Source organism: Artemia sp. Qi Xiang Cuo, chromosome 5 (genome assembly GCF_049724085.1).
Source record: "Artemia sp. Qi Xiang Cuo chromosome 5, ASM4972408v1, whole genome shotgun sequence".
In the NCBI taxonomy this organism is placed as follows: domain Eukaryota; kingdom Metazoa; phylum Arthropoda; class Branchiopoda; order Anostraca; family Artemiidae; genus Artemia; species Artemia sp. Qi Xiang Cuo.
The window spans coordinates 78,551,453-78,571,523 of NC_142798.1; the positions used below are offsets into that span (position 1 = coordinate 78,551,453).

Here is a 20,071-nt window from a genome sequence, read left to right on the forward strand (position 1 = left end):
TTGAATTCTAATTTACCAACATTCATACATAATTAAACATAACACTTGAATGCCGAATGTACTACTCATACCAAACCAAGATCTCTGGGGACTTTTCCCAGGAAAGGGGAATTTAAAAAAAAGAGGTTCTCTGCTATAAAAGTTTTTTCATTCCTTTTTTTTCTTTTCCTCCTACTGACACCCATTCTCCAAAAAAGAGCAAAACAAATACCTTTAGGGGGTGGTCTTGAGGAGCAAGAAGCCGCTCATTATGTCTCCATCGTTCTATTAGAGTGAATCTTCCTGTCTGACCAATGGCATGTGCTAGAGCATACACCACATCCTAAAGAATGACAAAACATAAATGTCAAGCAAGGAAGAAAATTAACTCACCAATATCTAGCTTGATGAAGTAATGCAGCTAGACACTTGACCATTCTATGGCTATGCCAAACTTGTCAGGTTTATTACTGAAAAAGTCCACACTATGACTCTCCCAATGAAGAATTAGACCTTAAGTTGCTTTTAACCGTAGAACTTGAAGGATTCCACTGCCACCATCATCCCACAAGTACAGAGCAGTGGTCACCTAGGATAATCAATTTTTGTTCATGCTTTAAATAGGCTACTCAAATGATTTAGCATATCATGAGATTGATTTTGTTTCTTTTTATTTCAAACATAAGTGAAGAGGAATCATCAAAATTAAAACAAACATAGCTATGGCATATACTGGAAGGGGGGCTTCTATCACAGAACCTTTATCCACAAGATAAATTAAGCTTTAATAAATGGAATCCACCTCGGCTGCATATAATTAGAACAGCTAATGTAAGTTTAAACTGTAAGTTCTTTAATTTCATTATATTAAAAAGGGTTTTCCAAAAAAAGCTATTCGTAAGAAAATTAAAAAGCCGTATTAGCAGCAAATAAAGCCACACAATAATTCGAACTTGGAACAAACAAAATTTACTATGAATGAATATATGAAACCCAAAACAGAACAGAAACGGAAATGAACAATTGAATCAACATGATTAACTATCATGGATGAATAGATGAATCCTTAAAAAATAGAATAAAAAAACGAAACAAAAAAACAAGTTTTTTTAGCTAAAAGCAAGGAACAACATTAACACTTGAAACGAACAGAAATTATTCCGTATATGAAAGAGGTTGCCACCTACTCAATACCTCGCTCTTCATAATAAAGGTTTTCAGTACTTTCAAAAAGCTTCTCATTCCAATTAAACAAGTCAAATATGGACTTTTGACAAAAAGTCAAATTTCGCCGTAAAAAGCGAGGGATTGATCGGCAATCCTCTTCATATTTGGAATAATTTTTGTTTATTTTAAATTTTGATGTTGGTATTTACATTCAGTTGAAAAAATTTGTTTTTTTCATTTAGTTTCTTACTGTTGCTTCAAATAATGCCGGGACATACGACTCCCCCTCCCCCATGGAAAATTCCTCTCATCTAAAATACTCTTGGACAACTCCATCCTCAATGGAAATTCCTCCAATGAACTTTTTACGGACGATTCCACTTTAAAAGGTCTCCTTAGCATACATTAATCTGAAAGAGACTTTAATTTCCGATCGTTTCTCAAATCATGCTGGAAATCTCTCCCACCCTGGACAATGTTTCTCGAACATCTCCCACCCCATAGTGGAAAGTTGATCCTACAAAAAATTCCCCCATGGAGAATTTCTTGCACAGAAAATCCCTCCCACAAAAAAATCCTCCAGACAATCCAATTCCAACCCAACTGGAAATTTTCCCCAGAAGTTCTCTACATGTAAAATTGAGTTGGCAAAGAGAAAGTAAGGCAAATAAAAAGAATTTCGTAGGGATATTTGGGCAAATTTTCCAGTGTAAAATTTTCTCTGGAAAGTTCACCCCGCAAAAAAAGAACTTCCCACCCACATCAAATTCTCTCCTTAGGACCCCCCCCCCGCGCCAAAAATATATGTATATTTCCCAATAACAGATAGCCTACTATATCTAAATGGTGGAAGTATTTCGTAACTTACAGCCCTTTCCCCAGGGGTTGTGGGGGTTCATGTTATCCCCAGAGACATTCCTCCACGTGTATTATTGAGTCAGCAAAGAGAAAGTAGGGAAAAAACATGAATTACGCATGGAAATTCTGTCAAATTCCCCCAGTGTTAAATTTTCTCTGGAAAGTTCACCCCCCAGAAACTCCCCTCCCATGGAAAATTATTCCCATAGAACCCTCCTCCCTGGGAAATATCTGTGTACTCCTCAATAACAAATACTGTATGAAAATGATGGTTAAATTTCATAGCTTACAGCTCTTTCCCCAAGGGCCGGTGGGAGGATGTCGTGTTATCCCCAAAGGCATACTTATTAGACCTTTTAACTAGGCTAAACATGATGGTTACCTCATAATTTTGATTGAAAGATTTTGGAGGGAAAGAGGGCGTGGAAGGAGGGCTAGTTGCTCTCTAATTTTTTTTTTTTGTCATTTAAAAGGGATATTTGAACATTTAATTTAAATCCGAATGAACCCTCTCCCAACATTATAGGACCAGTGGTTTGATACAATAGCCCCTGAAAAAAGAAAATAAAAACCCATCGCTGATCTCTCTTCTGGCAAAAAATACAAAATTCCACATTTTTGAAGATGGGAATCTACAGTTAGGTTCTCTGGTACACTGAATCTGACAATGCAATTTTTATTAAGATTCCTTTACTTTTGGAGGGTGTTTCTCCCTTTTTCAAAAATTAGACAAATTTTCTCAGGTTTGTAGCTTTTAATAGACAACACTAAAGTTAATGAATTCTACATATTTGGAATCAGCATAAAAAATCAATTATTTTGATGTATCTATTGATATCATAATTGCGTTTCTACAGTTTTTGTTGTTATTGAGCCAAGTTGCTCCTTATTTACAATTTGTTACAACAAATTGTTTGAAAAAAAAAGATTATACAATCTCAACAGAAAACACCAAAAAAAAGAGTAGGGGACTGCTCTTAAACAAATAAATGTAAAGAGCAAACTACTTAGTGTGGATTTAATTCCTGCAGTACAGATCAAAATTATTCATTTAATTTTTAGCATTGCTCAGTACCTTTGTTAATTTAAAGAAAATAAGATTTAACAAAAAAATGGATTTTGGAAGAAAAAAAAACAATATTAGCCCTTAAAAGAGCAGTAATAAAGTCATATAAGGACTAAAAAACAAATTTAACAAAGCAACAACAATCATTATGAATGAATAAGTGGAACACAAAAAAGCATTAGTAAAAGTAAATAATCAAATCAGCACTAAGATAAGATACTACTATTGATCAATATATAAATACTATAACAGGCAGATTGTATTGCACTATGTTGAAAACAGCTTGTAATTGAGGGTCCAAATTGCTTTGGGTTAATAAGAAGCAGTATTTTTTTTCTTTTAGCATGTCTGCAAGGGATTCTTCATATTATTTTGAGAATTTAGAAGCAACAGACGTAGGGCAATCACCTTCAAAACCAGGCTTTCTGTAATTCTTTTTTAAGGAGGTTATAGAATGGTGTTTGTCCTGTTTCGATTGTCCTATTTTGGTAATCTTGTTAAAAGGATAGACAAGGGTTTTGAAAGGAAATCCCTGAAATAGCTAATAAAAAGAAATGGGAGATCCAAAGGGCAGAATACATTTATAATGAAGAAAATATAGATATAAATTTACTAACATAATGAAACTAGACTGAATGTAAAAAAAATATACTGGTATTCCTGGAAGTTTCAGCAATTTGTTTCTGTTAGTACTTTAAATACTGTAGTAACAAAAGAAAATACAAACAAAAATTAATAAGAAAAAAGGAAAAGGTGTTAGAAAAAAGGAAAGGAAATGGGAAAATGTTTCTGTTAGTACTTTAAATACTGTAGGAACAAAAGAAAATACAAACAAAAATTAAGAAGAAAAAAGGAAAAGGTGTTAGAAAAAAGGAAAGGAAATGGGAAAATTTTTCTGTTAGTACTTTAAATACTGTAGTAACAAAAGAACATACAAACAAAAATTAATAAGAAAAAAGGAAAAGGTGTTAGAAAAAAGGAAAGGAAATGGGAAAATGTTTCTGTTAGTACTTTAAATACTGTAGGAACAAAAGAAAATACAAACAAAAATTAATAAGAAAAAAGGAAAAGGTCTTAGAAAAAAGGAAAGGAAATGGGAAAATGTTTCTGTTAGTACTTTAAATACTGTATTAACAAAAGAAAATACAAACAAAAATTAATAAGAAAAAAGGAAAAGGTTTTAGAAAAAAGGAAAGGAAATGGGAAAATGTTTCTGTTAGTACTTTAAATACTGTAGTAACAAAAGAAAATACAAACAAAAATTAATAAGAAAAAAGGAAAAGGTGTTAGAAAAAATGAAAGGAAATGGGAAAATGTTTCTGTTAGTACTTTAAATACTGTAGTAACAAAAGAAAATACAAACAAAAATTAATAAGAAAAAAGGAAAAGGTGTTAGAAAAAAGGAAAGGAAATGGGAAAATGTTTCTGTTAGTAATTTAAATACTGTAGGAACAAAAGAAAATACAAACAAAAATTAATAAGAAAAAAGGAAAAGGTATTAGAAAAAAGGAAAGGAAATGGGAAAATGTTTCTGTTAGTACTTTAAATACTGTAGGAACAAAAGAAAATACAAACAAAAATTAATAAGAAAAAAGGAAAAGGTGTTAGAAAAAAGGAAAGGAAATGGGAAAATGTTTCTGTTAGTACTTTAAATACTGTAGTAACAAAAGAAAATACAAACAAAAATTAATAAGAAAAAAGGAAAAGGTGTTAGAAAAAAGGAAAGGAAATGGGAAAATGTTTCTGTTAGTACTTTAAATACTGTAGTAACAAAAGAAAATACAAACAAAAATTAATAAGAAAAAAGGAAAAGGTGTTAGAAAAAAGGAAAGGAAATGGGAAAATGTTTCTGTTAGTACTTTAAATACTGTAGTAACAAAAGAAAATACAAACAAAAATTAATAATAAAAAAGGAAAAGGTTTTAGAAAAAAGGAAAGGAAATGGGAAAATTTTTCTGTTAGTACTTTAAATACTGTAGGAACAAAAGAAAATACAAACAAAAATTAATAAGAAAAAAGGAAAAGGTGTTAGAAAAAAGGAAAGTAAAAGGGAAAATGTTTCTGTTATTACTTTAATTACTGTAGTAACAAAAGAAAATACAAACAAAAATTAATAAGAAAAAAGTAAAAGGTATTAGAAAAAAGGAAAGGAAATGGGAAAATGTTTCTGTTAGTACTTTAAATACTGTAGTAACAAAAGAAAATACAAACAAAAATTAATAAGAAAAAAGGAAAAGGTGTTAGAAAAAAGGAAAGGACATGGTAAAATGTTTCTGTTAGTACTTTAAATACTGTAGTAACAAAAGATAATACAAACAAAAATTAATAATAAAAAAGGAAAAGGTATTAGAAAAAAGGAAAGGAAATGGGAAAATGTTTCTGTTAGTACTTTAAATACTGTAGTAACAAAAGAAAATACAAACAAAAATAAATAAGAAAAAAGGAAAAATGTTAAATTATGAAAGAACAACCGTCTTCCCATGAAAAGTAAAGAAGAAATTTTTAACTCGAAACAAGGAAATGTGAAGTGGAGGCCACGGATCAAACTGTCGAGTACGGTATCTGGAAGATGCAGCGAGACGGCATAATAAATAGTAAAATATTGTACTGGCATGTTAACTGAGAGGGAGAACTCAATCCAGACTTGTCCCACTTAAAGATAGGAATGGGGCCACAATTAGTGATAAAAAAAGAGTTAAAGAGAGATGGGCAGAAAATTTTGAGAATGTGCTAAACCAAGATAGAGTTGCAGGAAAAGATGCAGAAGAAAATGAAAAAGTTTGTGATACCTTGGATTTGAAGAAACATTTGTTTTGTGAGGAAGAATTAGCAACAGTACTAAAAGGAATGAAAAAAAAATAAGGCCCCAGGTGCTGATAGTGTGGTATACGCGTTTCTCAAATATGGTGGCTCTATAGGTTAGAAATAAGTTACTGAAGATAATGAATTTGATTTTGGAAAAGGGGAAGTACCTAGCGATTTTAAGAAAACCCTAATTAAACCACTGTATAGGATTAAATAAAAAAAACAACAAGTTTTTTAACTGAAATTAAGGAACAACATTAAAACTTAAAACGAACAGAAATTATTCCGTATATGAAAAGGACTGTCACCTCCTCAACGCCTCGCTCTTTACGCTAAAGTTTTTTATTGCTTTAAAAAACAGAGTTGTGAGAGAGTCAAAATTTAGCGTAAAGAGCGAGGCGTTGAGGAGGGGACAGCCCCTTTCATATACGGGATAATTTATGTTCGTTTAAAGTTTTAATGTCGCTCCTTACTTTCAGTTAAAAAAACTTGTTCTTTTTTTTTACTTAATTTTTGAACGTTTTTTAATTAATGCAGGTTTTGATTTTGGCTCACCATACATGAATAATTGAAATGAAATTTGTATTTTAATTTTACTTTTTTTGGTGAAATGGCTTTCTTGAAAGTTGTTTATTTTTATTTACGAACGTTTTTATAGTAATAAATATACGTAACTTACGAATTAACTTACGTAACGAACTTCTATATTGATATACTTTTAATATATATATATATATATATTGGGGGGTCCGCCCCCTAGTCAATACCTCACTCTTTACGCTAAATTTTGAATTCTGTTCCAATTCTTTAAAAATGACCCCTTAGTCACAAAGGCCGTTAATTACAATAAATAGCTCTTATGGAAGTACTAAAAAAACTTTAGCGTGAAGAGCGAGGTGTTGACTAGGGGACGAACCCAACCATATACGTAATAATTTCTGTTGGTTTTAAGTTTTGATGTTGCTCCTTACTTTCAGTCGAAACACTTGTTGTTTTTTTTTAATTTAATTTCTGATCTTTTTTTTTCAAAAATGCTGGGAAATCCGGTGCCTCCTTCATAGCAATGTCCCTTCCCCCATGAAAACTTCCTTGATGGAAAGATCCTCCCACGTAACCCCAGATCCCCCCCCCCCCCCACTACCAGAAATAATCCTTCTGAAAACGTCTGTATACTTCCCAAAAACTAATACTATATGTAAACATTGGGCAAAGTTCATAACTTGCAGCCCTTCTCCCGGGGACTATGGGGGATTAAGTCATCCTCAAAGACATAGTTATTGTATTTTTCGACCATGCTGAACAAAATTGCTATCTCAAAATTTTGATCGGGGGATTTTGGGAAAAAATGAGCATGGGAGGGGACCTTGTTGTCCTCCATTTTTTGGTCACTTAAAAAGGGCCCTGGAAATTTTAATTTCTGTTCGAATGAGCCCTCCCGCGATATTCCAGGACCACTGGGTCGGTACGATCACCCCTGGGAAAAAAAAAACAACAACAAATAAACACACATCCATGATCTTTCTCCTGGCGACAAAAAAAAATACAAAATTCCGCATTTTTCAGATAGGAGCTTGAAACCTCTCAAGTAGGGTTCTCTGATAGGCTGAATCTGATGGTGTGACTTTCATTAAGGTTTTATGACTTTTATCGGGTGTTTCCCCCTTTTTTCAAAAATCAGGCAAATTTTCTCTGGCTCACTTTTGATGGGTAGGACTAAACTTGATGAAACTTGTATACTTGAAATCAGCATAAAAATCTGATTCTTTTGATGTATTTATTGGTATCAAAATTCCGTTTTTTAGAGTTTCGTTTACTATTTAGCCAGGTCGCTCCTTACTGTTAGTTACCACAAACTGTTCACAATTTTTTCTAGAGCTCATCCCCTAGGGAATATTTTTTGAAAGGTTTGAAAGGTGATAAACGTGAGTGTGGTAATTACCAAGGCATTAGCCTGCTCTCTGTAGATTGCAAATTACTTAGTGATATGATACTTTTTATACTGAGAGATGCTTTAGACAAATTTATAAGAGAGGAACAGTGCAGTTTTAGAAAGGGTAGAGGATGTGTTGACCAAATTTTCACTATTAGGCTAATAATTGAGAAGTGCCTGAAATATCAAACACCTTTGGTCCTCAGTTTTATAGATTATGAGCAAGCGTTCGATTCTGTTGATTGAAGAGCTTTGCAAAGGTCTTATCCTTATAATGTATACCAGACGATTACATTAAAGCGATTAGTGCTATGTACAAGAATAACACTGCTGCAGTTAAGGTAGGAAATGAGGTTAGCGGCTGGTTGTGTACTAAATCTGGAGTTAAGCAGGGCTGTGATCTATCCCCCCTTATATGGATTATTTTGATAGACTTTGTTTCAAGGAGCACAGGAAAGGCAGTGGGGGAACACAGAATCAAATGATGAGGAAAAATTTCGTGGACTCAGATTTTGCTGATGATTTAAGCATCCCTGAGAAAGTGAGCAAAATGAACCAACTTTTAGAGGTTTTGCGAGTTCAGGGTGCTAGAATAGGTTTAAAAATTAATGTTAAGAAGACTAAGTCACTGAGGCTAGGAATACATGAAAATGAAAAGGTGACGTTGGGTAACAAAAAGATTGATCAGGTGGACAGCTTCACTTACCTTAGTAGTATTATTAGTAAAGACGGTTGGAGTGGTGAAAATGTTTAAAGTAGAATAGCCAAGGCTCAGGGTGTTTTTTCACAGTTGAAAAAAAGCTTGGATGATAGGAAGATAAGTCTACAAACTAAGATTATAATATTGGAAGCTGAAGTGATGATAGTGCTCAAATATGGTTCTGAAGCATGGATGCTCCAAAAAGTAGATGAGAATTTTCTAGATATTTTCCAGAGAAATTGCCTATTGATTGGTCTGGGGACCCAGCTGGCTGACTGACTTTATTTCAAACAATAGCCAGTATAAAAAGTGTGGTTCAATCCTGCTTTCTGGGACTATAATGAGAGAAAGGTTGAGATAGCCAGGGCATGTTCTGCAGATAAAGGATGACAGATTGCCAAAGATTGTCCTTTTTGCCCAACCATTTACGGCTAAACGAAAAGCAGGTCATCTGTAGTTCGAGTGGGAAGAAGTCACAAAAAATATTTAATGGAAACGGGAACTTCCTGAGAGGACGTAAAGACGGAGGCTTCGAACAGATTGGGATGGGGGAGGAGCATGCGTAGCTGTGTTGGCCTCAGGCGGCTTGGTGATATGGTGAGTTGTTAGTAGTAGTAGTAGAAGATGAAGAGATTTTACCACAAATAATGAAAAGAATGTTTAGTAACCATTGAGAAGCTCTTGTTTATTTACATAATTTTTTAACTCAATTCAGTTGCAATGTTCTAATCTGCAAATTTTTAATCAATGTTCTCATCCTTTGAATTATTTAGAAAATCAATTTCCGCCCTTCCCATCTGACTTTAGTGTTTGACTATATCTTTACCCTAATTTCTGGATTACAATATACACTAGAAAAAAAATCATATAAACCTTTGCTATGTGGAAAGCTTCCACACAACTTATTAACTCACAGAAATTTAGCGGCGGGGATGTAGGCTATTTTAGAAATCTAGGGGGTGGTCAATTTTGTTGTTTTTCTTAATTTTTCAATGAAAATACCAAAAAAACATTTTTTAGTAAAAATACCAAAGAAGATGTCTTCTGGTATTATAAAATATAAAATAATTATAAAATATTATAAAGTCAGAAACAACCACAATTTTTGGTGATACCAAGGAAAGGTGAGTAAGGTAACTGAATAGGATCTCATCTTTTAAAGTAGTATCCACACTCTTTGAAGGGCTACAATAAATAACTATTATGAAGATTTTCAGGAAAACTTGAATGTCTCAACTCTAAACTAATTACTTCATGTCCTTAATTATCAAACTCAATATCAACTTCTTAATATTTAAAACCCAATGAAGAAGAAACACAGACTCCTTGTCCATAATGTGTGTTATATACTATATCATAGCCACTTCATTGCTGAAAATGAACAAAGGGATCAATGCATATTTTAGGTAGAACTACACTAACAGTAATTATATGGGGGTTTCTACTTTGAACATGTGCAACAAACTCATTGTATTTTGACAAAAACAATCTGCATTTTTATTTATTACAATAAGTTGCTCACTCTGATATCTCTACTCTGTTTTGGGGACAAAAATTGATTAATCTGTTTCTGATTCAAACTGACTAAAAAAAGTTTTTGTTTGTCCATAGATTCTCATTAGAATACTATAGAGAAGGGCATTTAAGTTGCCAAAGATTCTCAAAGAATCACAATCACTTGAAATATTTATAGGGGTACAAAATGGCACTGTTATTAAGGGGACATAGGGGTTTTTTGTGGGGGGGGGATTGCTCTGCCAAACATTTTTGTTTGGATGGGAACTATACAAATTACTAGATCTGCTTTTCTATTTGCTTATCAGCATTTCAACTCCTCTACAAGAGCTTTGCACTTTCATTATCCTCCTTTGGTCTATCACCTTAGAAACAAATGCTTCCCTTAGTTTCAAAGAATTTCCATAGAGCATTTTTTTTACGAATTTGGCTGTTGGCACAGAGAAAAGGAATGGGTGTCAGAAGCTTGTTGGCTATTTGAAAATCTTTTCATATTTACAGGGGACATCCCAATACCAACTCCATAAGTATGAGCAAATAACTGGATAGATAAAGAGCATCATCTGTCTAGGGAAAAATTCCAAATGCAAGAATGTTCAAAAATCTTTCAAAATGCTGATGTTCAGAATAAGCAATGCTATGTTTTATTTTTGTTATTGCAAAAATGCAATTTTGATGACAAATAGGGCATTTAATTTTTATAAGTATAATAAAGACAACTTTTCAACTTTAGTGGAATTTCTATTTTATATTTTTGTATGTTTCGAAACAAATTCTAAAACTAAATAGTTCCATGTAGTATATGTATATTGTTACCTACTAAATGAATTATCAAAAATATTTATTTGTCTTTCAATTATATTTATATGGGGTCGCCAGGAAACATGCAATCATAAATGAGGTTGTGAATGAAATAAGTTTAGGAAGCCCTGCTCTAGATGGCTGTCAGTTGGTTCATCAAAGTTGTGTTCCTCTAAGTCAATGGCTATCTGGGTTTTGCAATTTAAACCAAGGGTAATGGTCTCCCTTACCCTAGTCTATGAGTCATGTGTGTAAAAAGGTTTTCTCCAAAATCGATCCAGGCCATTTTTTAAACTATTTAAGGTTTAAGAATTCACAACTATTTCTGGGAGTGAGTTTCAGTCAGCCACTGCTTGGGCACTCCTAAAGTTGGCTCTTGATATATTTACTGCAACGGTTTTGAATATTGTTTCTTGGTGTCCTCTTGTGGTACTTATTTTGAAGGGTGAAAATACTTCTGGAAAGACAGTTTCTCTGGGTTGTGTTTTACTTTGTACAGCTGTATCTGGTCTCCTCTCATTCATCTATATTTCAGGGTGTTTTCAAGTCCATATTTCACTAGTTTGCCTGAGCCTAGACATTGGAATGTCCTTGGCATCACACTATTTCAAGAAAGACAAAGAAATACTAAAAAGAGTACAACAAAGAGCAACAAAACTGGTTGAAGGCTGCAGAAAAAATGCCATATAAAGAGTGTTACGTCACTTGAAACTTCCTACTGTCACATGCCAGAGGAAATGAGGCAACATGATTATGACCCACAAAATTTTTCCCAAACTTTTCTCCTTGGTCTCCTTGCCTCCCCCCAGAACGTTCTGTGACTAGAGGGCATTCCAAAGAAAAATTAAGAAATGCTCCTCAATCCAAGAAAGAAGCCATTTCTTCAGCCAGAAAGTAAAAAACTTGTGGAATCAACTCTCTGATGATATATTTCACCTTAATGTCCCTGTCAAATTGGCAGCCTGTCTGTCAAATTGGCAGCCACTGTGGCTGCCAATTTGACACGTGCATTAAGGTGAAATATTGACAAAGAATGATTACAGCAAGAGTTCCTGTACAACTGGGAAGCTGTTGAGTCCTCAACCCAAATGTAGCAAGCAATCACATCGACCAACATACAGAAGTCATAACAGAGCTTTACAAGGATGGAAAATCCTTAGATTCACTCCAAGCTGCAATTTCGGGTGATTTAAAGCTGTCTGTTTTAACCACAAGGTGAATGAAAGAAGACCAGCCCGAAATCTGTCTTGTTATTTCATCATAAATAGAATCGACTCAACAACAACTGGTTGTGTGAAAATTGAAAACAGTATTATAGACTCAATTTATGAGATAAAGACATTTTCCTACATAGATAGATAGATCGTGTATTTCAAAAGCCCAAGAGCCATATACACACAAAAATTTATGAAAAATAAAAAAATCACAACAGAACAAATTACGAAACATATTAACATGATACATAGGGAAAAATACCTTATGGTAAATTATCGAGAAAATAAGTTTAATTTCATATAATTAATAATTAATTGTAAAAACTTTTCCTTCTTTCTAATCCCTTCTCTATGTACGCACCAATACGAAATATTGTGGTTGGATTACTACTTTGTAAAATTTTAGGAAGCAGCAAAACAATCCCATGTAAGTAACTTTCCCTTAAATCAGAGAGCACCGGGCACTTTCGGAGAAAATGGTCCAAATATTCGTCCTCATCCCTACAAAGAGGACACACATACCGACCATCAGGATGTACTATCCCCCTGTCAAACACCATTTGCCTGCTCTGGATTGGAAGGCAATTCGCCCTAAGCTGAATCAAACCAGCCCTTGCCAATACTGAATTTCTTGACCCTCTAAGATAAATCGTACCTGGCTTACTAAATTTGTTGGTAGATCACGGGAACCAAGACCGTCATTCCATAAGTAAGGCATTCCCACTCTTTCTAGTAATGACCTAATTTGGGATGGCCACGACGTTTTCGAACCATAACTAAACATCTGATAATAAGCAGCTCTTACTAGTCTATTTGTGATATGTGATACGTGATTTGATTTGTGATACGCTGAATCTGACGATGGGATTTTCATTAAAATTCTTTCACTTGTAGGGGATGTTTCCTCCCTCTTTAAAAATCAGGTAAATTTTCTCAGGCTCATTGCCTTTGATGAGTAATACTAAACTTAATAAAATTTATATATTTAGAATCAGCATCATAAGTCCATTCTTTTGATACATTTATTGACATCAAAATTCCGTTTTTAAGAGTTTCGATTACTATTGAGCCGTATCGCTTGTTTTTTTTTGTTTTTTTTTGCTATTACATATATGTTATTACGTATATTAGGGGGTTCTCCTCTTAGTCAATACCACGCTCTTTACGTTAAAAGTTTAAAAAAAATTAATTCACAAACCCCTGAATCACAAAGGCCGTTTAAATAGAATAGATAGCTCTTTTGAAAGCACTAAAAAAAACTGTAGCGTAAAGAGCGAGGTATTGACTTGGGGAAGAACCCGCTCATATACGTAATAATTTCTGTTCGTTTTAAGTTCTAATGTTGCTTCTTACTTTCAGTTGAAAAAACTTCTTTTTTAATTCAATTTCTAATCGTTTTTTAAATAATGCTTGGAAATCCGGCACACCCTTCATAGAAATGTCCCTTACCCCAAAGAAACATCCTCCACGGAAAGATTCTCCCAAGTAACCCCCTTCTCCTACCCCCCCCCCCACCAGAAAAAAATCCTTCCTGAAAATGTCTGTATACTTCCCAAAAACCAATACAATATGTAAGCAATGGGCAAAGTTCATATCTTGCAGCCCTTCCCCTGGTAACTGTGGGGGATTAAGTCATCCTAAAAGACATATTTATTAGATTTTCGACTATGCTGAACAAAATTGCTATCTCAAAATTTAATTGGGTGACTTTGAGAAAAAAATGAGCGGGGGAGGGGGCCTAGTTGCCCTCCATTTTTTGGAGGGCACGCATCGTGATCTTTCTTTGAACCAAAAATGCAAATTTCCGCCTTTTTGCAGATAGAAGCTTGAAACTTTTTTAATAGGGTTCTCTGATAAGCTGAATGTGATGGCGTAATTTTCTCTAAAGTTAATTAGAAATTCAAAATTCCACATTATTGTAGATAGGAGTTTGAAGCTTCTTTAATAATTATCGTTGATAAGCTGAATCTGATGGTGTGAATTTCGTTAAAGTTAATTAAAAAAATTTGCAATTAAAACAAAATTTTATTGTTTAAAAAGAATGAGTTGTGAGAAAGTCAAACTTTAGCGTAAAGAGCGAGGCGTTGAGGAGGGGACAGCCCCTTTCATATACGGAATAATTTCTGTTCGTTTTAAGTTTTAACGTCGTTCCTTACTTTCAGTTAAAAAAAACTTGTTTTTTTTTCATTTGTGAACGTTTTTTAATTAATGCAGGTTTTGATTTTGGCTCACCATGCATGAATAATTAAACCGAAATTTGCATATTAATTGTACTTTTATTTGGTTGAATGGCTTTCTCGAAACTTGTTGAATTTTATTCACGAACGTTTTTATTAGTAATAAATATACGTAACTTACGAATTAACTTACGTAACAAATTTCTATCTTCATATATTTTTAATACGCATATTAGGGGGTTTGCCCCCTAGTCAATACCTTGCTCTTTAAGCTAGAGTTCGAATTTTGTTCCAATTCTTTAAAAATGGCCCCTTAATCACAAAGGCTGTTAATTAGAATAAATAGCTCTTATGAAAGTACTAAAAAATCTTTGGCTTAAAGAGTTAGGCATTGACTAGAAGGTGAACCCAATCATATAGCTAATATTTTTTTGTTCGTTTTACGTTTTGATGTTGCTCCTTACTTTCAGTTGAAAAACTTGTTTTTTTATATTTAATTTCTGATTTTTTTTTTAAATAATGATGGGAAATCCGGCGCCCCCTTCATAGCAATGTCCCTTCCCCCCTGACACCCTCCTTCATGGAAAGTTCCTCCCATATGACACCCGACCGACCCCAACTCCCAACTACCAGAAAAAATTCCCCCTGAAAACTTCTGTATACTTCCCAATAACCAATACTATATGTTAACATTGGGTAAAGTTCATAACTTTCAGCCCTCCCCCTGGGGGCTTCGAGGGATTAAGTCATCCTAAAAGACATAGTTCTAATATTTTCGACCATGCTGAACAAAATGGCTATCTCAAAATTTTGATCGGGTGACTTTGGCAAAAAAATGAGCGTGGGAGGGGGCCTAGTTGCCCTCCATTTTTTGTGACTTAAAAAGGGCACTAGAACTTTTAATTTCCGTTCCAATGAGCCCTTCCACGATATTCTAGGACCACTGGGTCGATACGATCACCCCAGGGGAAAAAAAATAAATAAACACGCATCCGTGATCTTTCTTCTGGCAAAAAATGAAAATTCCGCATTTTTGTAGATAGGAGCTTGAAACCTCTACATTAGGGTTCTCTGATACGCTGAATATGATGGTGTGATTTTCATTAAGGTTCTATAACTTTTAGGTGGTCTTTCCGCCTTTTCTCGAAAATCAGCCAAATTTTCTCAGGCACGTAACTTTTGATAGGTAAAACTAAAGTTGTTGAAAGTTGCATATTTGAATTCAACATTAAAATCTGATTCTTCTGATGTATGTAATGGTATCAAATTCTGTTTTTTAGATTGTCGGTTACCATTGGGCAAGGTCGCTCTTTACTTACAGCTCGTTACCACGAACTGTTTAAAAATTTAAATCTATAATTATCTTCGCCACTTGTTTTCATTTTTTTTTAAATAACAACTTCACTCTTTTCAACATTCAGCCTTAATTTTTTCATCTGCAAATGTTCTTCTATAAGACTCAAAAGCGTCTGCAGATCTTGCAGTGTACTAGCCACCAAAGCAATATCATCTGCAAATAATAGTAGTGATAGTTTATGGGTCCCTAGACTAACTTTCGGAGCCCATCTATTCTCTAGACAATCAACAACATCATTTATAAAAATATTAAATAATTTAGGAGAAAGAGTGCTGGCTTGTTTTACTCCCAGCTTAATATTAAAAAGCCTAGAAAACCTGTTACCAACTAACACGATTCCACTCACACAAATATACATACTCACTATCAACCTCACAAAAAAATGAGGGAGGCCAATTCTAAACAGGGCATCCTTCAATAGCTCTCTGTCGACACTGTCGAACGCCTTGTGGAGGTCCAGAAATCCAACATAAAGACAAGTTTTTCCCTTTCCATATTTATCAATTAATGCCTTAAAAATAAATATTGCATCTACTGTCCTGTACCCTGTCCTAAAACCTCCTTGTTCTTCATGTATTATATTATTTTTATTTAACCATTTAGAAAGTCTTGTATCTAGTATTTTCTCCATTACCTTACTTAAAGCAGGGACAAGCGCTATTAAACGATAATTCATGTGCAACTTAGGGTTTCCTCTCTTAAAAAGCAGCATAAGCAAGGATCTCTTCCACTCATTTGGCCATTGTCCTGAAGTTAACACCTTATTACAAAGAAAAACAATTATCGACATAAAAGTTGAAAGAAAATTCTTAAATAACGTTATTGGTACACCATCAACACCCGCAGCAAAACCTCCTTTTAAATTCTTGAATACAAACTTAATCTCATCATTACTCACTTCCCCTACTAAATCATAATCATGTTCCTTCATAGGATAAACAATCATCTCTGGGGTATGTGCTACCTCTTGTATTTCTGGTTCCCACCTTCCAAGCTGTCTTGGTAATCAGGCCAGGAATTGGCATCTGGAGCCACCTGTGTATTTCCTTTGTCATTTCGAATATCATTCCTTATATAGCCCCAAAACTTCTTAAAATCTTTTTTTCTAAAACCATCTACAGTATCAAGTTTCTTCTTATTCTCAAACTCTTTTTTTTTCCTTTTAATTAACCTTTTATAATCTCTTCTTTTATCTTTATATTCGGCTAATCTTAAACTTTGATCTTCAGCTCTATCACATTCTTTTAAATGATTCAATAAATATCTGACCTTTTCTTTCATTAACTTGCAATCCAAATCAAAATATTGCTCATTTTTTTTTTCTTTTTTTTCAGATTACGCGATACTGCACAACTGCAAACTATTTCATTTAACTCCATAATTATACCATGTATATCTTTTCCATCTTCTTCTAACGCTTTCAACTTATTTGTTACATGCAACTTCATAAGCTCCCTTTTAAATGTTTCAAAATCATTATCGGTTAAATCATATCGAATTCGATTTCCTAAGCCCTCTAATCTAAGCTCCCCATTACATAAATCTCTAACTGAAGGACCATCATCCTGAATCTTCTCATTCTTCAGACCAAGCTTAATAGCTCTAATATCGGATACAGCTAAATAAAGTACATCCAAATCTGTTCATTCAGGTACAAACTTCATATCAATCAGCGCATAATCTATAACACTTGGAGTTGGGCCCGAAAGGCAAGTAGACTCGCCCAGACCCTTATCATTTCCAAACCTTCCATTCGCAATGATCAGACCATGTTCCCTGCAAAGCCCCAGGAGCTTTCTTCCCCAGACATTTATTTTTCTTTTTTCATCCTTATTACTTTGCGGTATTCTACAACAAATTGGGACCAAATCTCCTAAATCTGGGATTAATAAATCTGGAACCTCAACCTCAACGCCGGTATAAGCATTAAAATCCCCCACCAAAACGCACTCAAAATCACTATAACTTACTTGTATTAGCGACATTTCATCATCTAAAATTTCCTGGGTATTTTCTCGACTATACGAACTATTTTGTGGAGGGATATACACAACACCCAAAATTAATCTCTTCCCACATTTAAAACAAATCCGCAGCCAAAGTAAATTTTCAGATCTACTATTAACTCTTTCATAACCATCAAAAGCTGATGATTTAATCAAAACCAAAACACCCCCATAATGACTATTATTTCTTGCTGGTTGACACACAACCTGTTCAACCAAATACCCTGGATGAGGTGATATAGGAGAATGATCGTTCCATGTTTTAATAAACAAAATCACATCAAACGAAAGTAATTCATCATATAAATAAGACAGCTTATCACGTGGTCCCTGTATGTTCCATGGTACTAAACTCAGTATATGGCCCTTTATTTCCTATGTGTCTACGCTTTCTGTCAGTGTATTAATATCACTAGTCTCATCTTGGAGTTTCTCATTCCTGGTCTTTGTCGGAGAACGGGGAACAAGGTAATACTCATGAGTGTGACTATTAATATCTGTTAGCACTCGCTGTCTAATATCAACAAAATCACGGGAAAAACCACTGTTAGGTCTTCTGTTAAGTCCTTTTCTTGGAGAATGGTTTCCTCTGGGTGCCACGTTACGAGTGCTTGGTTGATGTAGGTCATTAGGGCTAACAACAGCACTAGCAGGTTTTTTAGTTGCCGATACTGCCTGAGAATAGGCTGTTCATATTGTGTGTTATTTTCAACTTATATTTACATTCAGGGTCATTTTAAGTGGTTCTCCTTAGTGTTTTATTCAACTTACCTGGACTTTGAAGTAAGTGAAACTTTGTTTCAAACTCATAGGGAATTTTAGCCTTTGTTTGCTTTTTTTGTAAACAATCAACTGTAGTCAATCGAGGTGTGCGCCCTGAACATCAGATCATTTGCCCTTCTTCTTTCTGGGTTAGGTTTCAATGTCCTTCTTCTTCTTCTTCTAATTCACAGCTTTCGGGCTATTCAGTTAATACTATTTAGCCCTTTTCTTTTTGCTTCACTCTGTGGGCAACAGAGCTACTGGCTTGGTTGTCTCTTATTTATTAGATATTCTCAGATATCTTTCGGTAGATCTTTCGACTCAATGAGTTCAAATATAAAATGATAAATATCAATTTCTGTGCTCTGTGTGCAGGAGTAGTTGGTTAGGCTCTTGGCTGATAGTGAGATTTTGTGGTGTTTGAAGCATTTTAACAGTTTACAAAGCAAGGTATGTTGTGCAGACGTCAGCATATTACATTCAAATAGGCAATGTTCAATAGTTTCATTATTCATATTACCCTGCCTTCTAAGAGGGCACATGGTAATTTAGCTACATGAAATAGAAAACTCATATGAGAATGCAAGAAAATTTTGTCCATTGGTTTCAGAACAAATACTATGATAAATTTTAGAAAAAAACTGATTGGGAAAGGAGTACAAGCTAGGATTATTCTTATCAAAATTAGTATCTGATAGCCTCCATCGGTAAATACCTCTAGTTGGGATTGGTCTCCCACTTGGCTGGTCAATATTTATAGCATTTTTTTTTATTTCATCAACCTGATGGTTACCACTTATGCCAGAGTGGCTAGGAATATACTGAAAATAAGTTTTTATGCCACTTGAAGAAAGATTATCTATAATACTGAGACAATGATAAGTGTCAATGTCAAACTTATACTGAGGAGCTGAGGCCAGCAACTCAAGGCTGGATAAAGAGTCGGAATATACGATAATATTATTTGAATTTGCAATCAAAGGTTGGTTTTCCTGAAGGTGTTCTAATGCCATTATTATGGCATTTAACTCAGCAGACATTATAGATAAATTATTATATAATCTCTCGCCCATTGCAATTTTCAGGTGTGGAAGGAAAGCACCACTTGTAACCTTCTCATTCATTTTTGACCCATCAACAAACATTTGGAAGTGATTTTTTATAGGTAAGTTTATTAAGTTCTGCAAATTTTTTTCTGGACAAAAGCAGTGGGGGTTAAATCTTTATTCCACTTTGAGAAGTCAGTATTTATTATCGGACTTGACCAATTCAATGGAGGGGATTGGGGGAAAGTGGGCGCAATAGACTTTTCTCGTATGGGGAACTTCTTCTGAATATTGGCATACTCATCTGCAATGCCTCTATACATGGCTGGATTTCTTAACCAATTATGTAGTGTGTGTGAGCTATTTGATTCAATTTTTGTAAGATGTTATGTCAAGAGAAAGCTACGTCTCTCCCTTATTGTTGTTAATCCACTCTCCATAAGCAGAAACTTGGTGCTTGTGGATTTCCTCAGACCAAATATGAGATGCATTTTATCATTTTATGTTGTTTCAATTTTTTGCATCTGGGTCTTTGCACATGCACCAAAGACGATGAGCCCATTGTCAATATGGGGTCTTATATGTGATTTATAAAACTGGACTAAGGTTTTCTCCTTACAGCCCCAGGATGTAGAAAGAAGTCTTTTTAGTATACTTGTTTTTCTATAGCATTTTTTTATTGTGTTTG

The 20,071-nt window shown here is 34.2% G+C and overlaps 1 protein-coding gene across 3 annotated transcripts in view; it reads right to left on the reverse strand.

Moving 5' to 3' along the window:
* Positions 1–20,071, reverse strand: part of RASSF8 (ras association domain-containing protein 8) — a 160,486-nt gene that overhangs the window by 106,593 nt on the left and 33,822 nt on the right. For 2 of the 3 annotated variants that reach the window (XM_089089952.1, XM_089089951.1), the window contains exon 2: positions 212–322. In XM_089089952.1, coding sequence (XP_088946078.1) covers positions 212–322 — 111 coding nt within the window. Of the gene's footprint in view, positions 1–211; positions 323–372; positions 569–20,071 lie in introns of all 3 variants that reach the window. The other variant, XM_089089953.1, reaches the window with a different exon arrangement.